At 37.7% G+C, this 7,840-nt stretch overlaps 1 protein-coding gene across 1 annotated transcript; it reads right to left on the bottom strand.

The window, feature by feature from the left end:
• Nucleotides 1–59: 59 nt before the first annotated feature.
• On the bottom strand, nucleotides 60–7,372 carry LOC110444919 (sperm-associated antigen 17-like; the record flags this gene model as incomplete). The annotated part of the gene is made up of 13 exons (XM_021489267.1): nucleotides 60–201; nucleotides 765–970; nucleotides 1,397–1,566; nucleotides 2,296–3,172; nucleotides 3,494–3,638; nucleotides 3,791–3,987; nucleotides 4,211–4,349; nucleotides 4,648–4,826; nucleotides 5,026–5,161; nucleotides 5,530–5,666; nucleotides 6,219–6,392; nucleotides 6,650–6,920; nucleotides 7,238–7,372. Coding segments are annotated over 13 exons (2,908 nt in total), but the record flags the coding sequence as incomplete, so codon positions are not given.
• Between the last annotated feature and the right edge of the window lie 468 nt (nucleotides 7,373–7,840).

Here is a 7,840-nt window from a genome sequence, read left to right as displayed (position 1 = left end):
AAGTGAAAAAGTAAGATTATGTTAATAAACAATCTAGAGATGAGAGATTGTCGACTTACATCGTGCGGGGTAAGCACTAGTGTCTGGGGAGATTTGCTGGGGGTTGTTACTCTGGCTGGACGAATTACCACGGACAGCTTCAGTACCGTCCTTCCTCGGGTCCTCAGTCAGCTGTTGTAGAATCTCGTCTACATCCTTGGCCTGTTAACAAGAACAATGTTGTTATCATTCTTCCTTAACAGTTGAATACAGTAGAACTTAACTCACTTATTTTTGATTTTTTTTTGACAAAGGATTTTTTCTTTCATGCTTTTTTTCTATTTGATTATTCCTGCAATTTCTCTTCACATTTTTTCACAGAATGTGACACAATGGATATGGTGGATCCTGTAATATGAAGTCAATATCTCTGAGGAATTTATTTGTCATGTGTACCCCATGTCACATGACCGGTGCAATTCAATTTTTGCTGTCAATTTTTCAATTATGAGGTCATGATATAGAGCATTGCCTTTACTGTGAGAAACATTAACATAATGAGGTGATGATGGCAAAGTGTTCATAACAATTTATTTGGAAGCATATACATAGAAGTATTTGATCAATGTTTTCCTTTCATAACAGATTTTAGCTTCCATATAGTAAAGGCTTCAATGCTTCTGACTTGCTTTATATGCCCAAGAGAAACCCCATATTTACTCCATTAAATAGAAAATCTTAAATTCTTCATGATTTAAGGAGAGATTCTATAAATGTTGTATAACCTGGGTGAGGAGAAAGGCCTTCCCAAATTCGCTGTCAAAGTAGGTAGGGATCCTTTTCTTCCTGAGTGAATCCCTGCCATCCAGTTCCTGGTTCATCTCACGCTGGTCCCTCTCCCAGTCAGCCATGGTGCGTTTGGGCTGGGGGGTCGGGGGCGGACTTGGTACAGGGGGAGCTGTCACTTTCTCATATATTCCTTTGATGTTGGCTGCAATATTATGTATTTAAAGTTAAATCATTCAAATCAGCAAAACAAAAAAACAAAAATCTATGAAGAAAATAAATTGTAAAAACTTGCAAACTATTTATCAATGAATTTCAATCAATTACTAACCTACTGATTTATAAGTTTTTAGCTCAAATGTTTTTTTTTGTTCCATATGACCATGAAGCACAGACTTTACTTGAAATTTAAAAGGCATTTTGGGCTTCTCAAAATTTGATCTTCCGGAGCATCATATGTTTTTCTTTTTGCCTAAAATTGGCATATAACTACCTAGTAGAAATTAGCACTTGCATTTTATTCAAAGAAATGAAGTTGTCTGATGAGTTAATTTCATAACACTCTTGAGTGAATATGTTAGAGACATATATATTACTGTTGTTGGGAACACCCTTATCTCCGCATACATACCTGGCTCATACTGTGGAAGTTCCCGTCGAGCTGTCTGGAGTCCGATCTCTGTAAGATCTGCAGCATGGATCCTTTCCTCGTCTGTCCTTGGATCAACTACCTGCATCATGTCAGTCACCTTATTTCTCTCAATCACAAACTCGGCATACTCTTTAACACCCGCCTTCAGGCTGTGAGGACACAAAGAAGTAAACATATGATCACATAGCTATAAAAAATGCAGTTATAATTTTCTTAAATTTCTATTTCATATTCACAGAAAGATCACATCATGAATCATAATGTACTTTTGCTTCAAAATACTTGGAATAAGTTTAATAGCTTAATAAAATTTGGTTTGAAAAATAAAAATTTGAAATGTTATTCTAGAAATCTCACAGTATGATGAGCAAATCTATTCAGTGTAAATTGTGTCCCTCAAAGGAAAAACCACATTCACATAGTGTTAACTTTTCTCTTCAGTACAGTGGAATTAACATGCATAGAATGCAGTGCACTAATCTTTGCCAAATGATAAATTCAATCTCACTGCAGTGAACAGTTTTCTGGTATTCACAACAGAACAATTAAAGCAAAGCATTCTATAGTCCCTCATCTCTGAATATCAGAACATAAAACCATACACAAATGTAAAACCATACCATAAATCTCCATAAAGTGATGGATAATAGCTGATTTCAGTGTGAGGCACATTGCCATCTCATAAGGTACTTGCGTACAAATGGATCCTCTGGTAATTGTGGGTGACAGAGTAAACGAGAAATGCCCAGACAAAGTTAAGCACAGACTGACCAACTGACCGATTGCAAACCTGTACTATTTTTTCACAGGCCAGTAGAACAGGTGGGAGACAACTAGAATACTTGAACATGTTTTCAACAAAGTTACCATTAACTCACCTTTCTCTGAGAGACCCTGACACAGGTTTATACTGTATCAGCTGTCGCAGTTCTAAAACATTTGGACATTTTAGTATTGGGATTCTGATTGGCTGCCTTACTGCTGCTCCCACTGACAGTCCCTGTCCTAGGTTTTTACCATAGCCTGGTCCAGGGGTCTTGAATTCCTTAGGAGGAAGGGTTGTCAGGTCTCTACAGCGTATGCCTGGAGGAATGATGGACTCTTGGTCATACTTCTTAAAGAATCTTTCTGATGAGCCTCCCAGGTATGGTTTGAGAATGGTGATTCCAAGCACACCAGGATAGTCTGGTAGGTCATCCTTAAGCACTGCTGTTGCAGGACTGTGCTCTGCTGTGCTGAGATATTCTGCAACATCTTGGTAACGTAACAATTCTGTACCACTTCCATCTGAGTGAAGAATAAAGAATCGGGGAGCATGTTCCCTGAAAGTTGTCAATTTTTTATCAGTTTTGCCTTCATCCATACTAGATTCAGAAAGTGCATCTCCATTAACTGGAATCACGGTAAAGTCTCCATTACTCTTTACATTAAATACATTTCCATCTGAGTCGACAGTTTCCACAACAACATCAGCATTATGACAGAGAATGTACTGAAGCTCCCTCTCCGGGAGTAGCTGTTCCATGTTCCTGATTGGCCGAGGGTAGTAGGTGAGGGTGCCCTCCATGTCCACCTCCACACGTCCACCATCGTGCTGGTGTAACATGTAGTATCCGTCTGGGAATACGTTGATAGTCGTGCCATTACCAAATATGGTCAAGTTCTCACTTGTCGAACAATTAAATTCTACTGTAGCATAAGCAGGACATTCTACCTTCACAAACTTCACTGTCTGGGTTTCAAATTCTTTCATTTCTGAAATATTTAAAGAAACAAAATTTAGTCATATTACAAAACACAATATTAAACCTTTTTCTTACTGGAAAAAGGCTTTCTTTTATTAAGGTTTCTTATAATGAAATAATACTATAGTGTAACTGTAAATGTATCACCAATCACTGTGTACCACCTTATGCACTATACATAATTTCTCTGTATAATAGAGCTTTAGACATGCATACTATTTTGTATAGAGCAAAGTATAAGTATTTTGACACTAAATTCAATTGAAACCGTTTTTCCTGTGATAAAAACAAAATCATTTTCACATGCATATATACCAGAAGAAGTAAATACCATTGTCCTCAAAGTCCTCTTCGCCAGTAGCTATCTGGTTTTCCTTGTAGTATGTGGTGATCCTTGTACCGTCAGCATGCTCTATGATTGTAGTGCCATCTGGGTAACTAATGGTGATCACATGGTCATCTCTTGTTGCCATGGACTACATTGGAGAAATAGCATCATATAAAATTAGTTGTTCAATATCTTTCATTTCTATTGAAGTATGTGTAAGTAAATGAATAAATCTAGTCTATATCAAACTAAAACTGAATTTGAAATTGTCGTTGACCTTGACATTGATGCTAACCCTACCTGACTTGTCTGGGGATCTGAGGCCAAACTGATCATGACTGACTTGAGTTCCTCCATTTCGTTGTCACCTTTACAGGCCACTTTCTCCCCATTAGGGTAGGTTGTGACCCACATGCCCTTTTTCTCTGGTGCCTCCTCCTCTGGAGCCTGCTCTGCTATTTTCTCCTGGGACTTGGTCTTTCCCTTAGCACTGGCTGCTGCAACCAAACAATATGACAGAAGGTAAGGTTCAACAAAGCATCTCTGTTCCAATAACACAAAACAGACAGTGTGTATACACACATGACCTTTCACACACTATTTTTATTTAATTAACCAGATACAAGGAAGTTGTTACAATGTAATACTATCTTTATAATAATTTGGCAATCCTGTATATACAGTTTGATCTCCTGTAATATATTTTAACAGGCGCCTTACCTGTCTTCTTGGTGGGTGTTTCTGCCCTTTCTCCTGTCTGACTGCGGGCACTTCCAGCTCTCTGAGGGGAACTACTCCCACTTCTCTTACAAGCCCAAGGACCAGTGTGGACACTAACGGTACCATCTGCATACAGCACCTACAGGGACAACAGATTACTTACAAATTGTCATACCACCAGGTACATTTTCTAATGGTAACTTAAGACTGGGCACATTTTATGCAAAACCTTGAAATGAACAGCAAATATAGAATTATAATGTAGTTATGATTCTTCGCCATGATTTATGTGATCAGTTCTATTGATTGTCTGTATTGTGAATGCTAAAATTTACTTGTTCCTAAAAGATTTCACCAGAATAGTGACTAATGATGTGATAAATTTAAAAACTTTTTGGATTTTCAAAGATAAAAACAAATGTATTGGATAAACTTACCTCGACTGACCCATCCATCATGTTTTTGACCACGGTGCCTTCTGATGTGATGATACGGGACTGCTCCGACAGGGCAAACTTTCTCCGCTTGGACTCGCATGGCTGCTCACCCCGTGTTTTAAATGGATAACTTTGCTTAATGAGCAGACGGCGGTCATCCTCGGACAATGGCTTCATACCTGGCAACCAAACATAAGTGAAAACATTAAATAGGTCATTTTAAAACTAATACTTGATACCTATGAATGTAAACATTGAAACTGACTATAAGCAACCCATAAATTTCCACAAATATCCTGTCCATCCCCACAAAACAACTATTATCTGTTGATAGTGATGAAATCATTCATATTCTGTGCAATTCAGAATTCTACGTACCGATGGAGCTCTCCAGAAGGTACTTAACACTGAGGCCGTCGGGTGAGCTCACATACAGCTGCTGGAATGGCTGGAGAACAGGCTTCTCCTCATCCCTCTTCTCCTCCTGGTCCTCCTCCTTCTCTGTTTCCTGGGGCTACAAATCAATATTAAGATTTTTCCTTCATTTTGTGAAGTGATAAAAGTTTTATTTTTAATGAAAAAAAATCATTTTCACTAAAATGATGTATCATATGCAACTAGAGCGTAACAAATTAAGATATAATGACCCCTCCTCCCCTCCCTGCTCAGCAAATAATTTAATTTGGCTGGTGACTCTTGATTTAACTACCATCCTTTAACTCTGAAACCTGACAGCAGAATTCTCCACTTTTTGCTTTTGCCCCAGTTCATTTAATTCATTGCATATTGTTGGGAAATTTCACACCATTAATTTGTCAAGCAGGAATGATTGTAAGTGTTTTTTTCTTTTTGCATTTTGCCATAAAGTTGCTCGTTACTTACAGTGATGGGAGGTGGTGCCTCGGGAGTAGGGGCCCCTTTACCCTTGTCACCCTTCTTACTCTTTGTGGGTGATGGTGGGGGCAAAGGACTTGGAGTGGTGGGAGGAGGCACATAGACCTTCGGCTCATACTTCTTACCTGTAACAGCAATTACATAAATTAAAAATGTCTTAAAGAACATCAGTTATGGAAATTCTATCTCGGTCACTATTTTAAAACAACTTTTATATTAGTATTTTATATTCTATTTACATGTATTTTTTGTTCATGGAGAAATATTGACTTCACCAATATAAAAAAGAGAAATTCACAGGTACATAATTATACAAAAAATGTAAAATAGGAATATGTATCAAGCTTTTTAAACTACACTAAGTCCCAGAGCAAGTATTTCTGTTATCAGAAAACTTTCCACAGTGTGAAAAAATGGTGGGTTTCATCTGTAACATGGTCACAGATGATCTAATCTTGCTAGTTTGAAACAATTTGTTTTTAAAAAATAGTAATCAATTCTTTAAAGATTCTGAAACCAAGTGTTTCAGACCATCTGAGGCAGGTTCAAGTAGATAAGAATAAAAAAGCTTATCACATAATACTTCAGCACTGATATATCATAATTGTACTTCATTACAAATATCTTTGTGAATTGCCAATGAACAATATCATATGTTACCGATAAGGTATACTGACCATCCTCTGAAATCCCTTTAGGACCAAACTGACTCAGTGATAGTGACATTCCATCCTGCAGGTGAGCAGTGACACTGCCAAAAGCACTGACTGACTTTGTTTTCTTCTCATCAGACCTGGCTGAGTTACTCCTTCCAGTACTTCCAGCATCCCCCTCTCTGGTCATCTTATCTCCTGTAAAGTCAAAACCAACATGTCCGCCATTTCCAAGTCACAATGGGATCTATTGTTATCACACAAATACAATTTTTTATGGATCAGCTATCCCACAAATATCGGAAACCTATCAAATATCTCTTCTGGAAATCCTATATTTTAATATCTTGGCAATAAATAATAGCCCTTGTGAACTCCTAAAGTACACTGACTCTTTACCACTATGTGTTCTTTGTTACTGAAGCTGTGCCAAAAGACATTGAATCTATACATACCCTGGTCCTTTTCTGATTTCTCATGTTCAGACTTTTCCACCTCCTCTTTACTGTCCTCCTCCTCTCCTTCGCTGTCCTCCCCTCCCTCCTTTGGATCAATGACGTGCACACAGAACACATGGCCATCTTTTAACACAGATGTCTTTATTGAGTTGGTGCCCTGTGCAAACTCCAGCTTCTCAGTCCTGATCTGACCACCGTCTGAAGGGAACAGGGTGGTGGTCATCCCGGCCACATGAATCAGCTTGTTCCCCACATCATACCCGGTAAACTGGACAAAAAAAAACAACACTTCATATTAAATATCCTCGAAAAATCATCAAGCACACATTGAAGATCAATAGCATTTTATATTTGGAAAAGATTGTAAGTTTGTGTAACCCTGTGGAAGAGGTCTGCACATGTTTCATTCTTACAAAGTAAGGAGATTCAGTATGCCATTGACTTTCATCCATTAATGCTCTTCACAAGTCAATGGAATTTCAATTCAAATCATACCTAATCTATATAAATATTGTTTATACAGTAGTCTGAAAACCAAATGAAGCATTTTGGTTTAAAGTATGTGACTCAAGTGATGAAACTTACTGGCCAGTATTTCTCCTCTACAGGTGGTGCTTCACCATCCTCTTTAGGCTGGTCATCTGGCTCCTTGGCAGAGGTCTTAGACTTGGCACTAGCCCTGGATCCTGGTCCTTTCTTGTCCTCCTTTTCCTTGTCAGCCTGTCAGAGGGGTAGTCATTCATAATATTACATAAAGAAAGGTTTGAGGTTCAGAAATAGCAAATACAGATATGTTAATGCATTAAAGGTTAACCATCCAATGAATGAATCAACTGAATTCTGCAACAAAATTAAAAATCTGTGAAAATTTATACGAAATTGCTGAAAACATTAAACCTCTGTAAATGTAGTGCTCTGATGGAGTAGTTTCTCCTGACAGTACATAAAACAATGCTGCATTCAGTAACGAATTGAGTTTAAAATGTTCTCAAAGGTAATGAGTCAAAAATTCAACTCCTTAAATGCTTTTACATGTACATGTATTCATTTTAAAATCGGAAGTTTGTCTCAGAAATTCTAGTGACACGTAAAAATGTTATAACACTAGTTATATATATATGGAAAATCTGTACATGTACATTGTACATGTATTTTGAATCAGAATTATAGAATACGACCACTAAATAA

The sequence above is a fragment of the Mizuhopecten yessoensis genome, unplaced genomic scaffold (assembly GCF_002113885.1).
Source record: "Mizuhopecten yessoensis strain PY_sf001 unplaced genomic scaffold, ASM211388v2 hete_36188868, whole genome shotgun sequence".
Lineage (NCBI taxonomy): Eukaryota > Metazoa > Mollusca > Bivalvia > Pectinida > Pectinidae > Mizuhopecten > Mizuhopecten yessoensis.
This window is presented reverse-complemented; position numbering and strand designations above follow the sequence as displayed.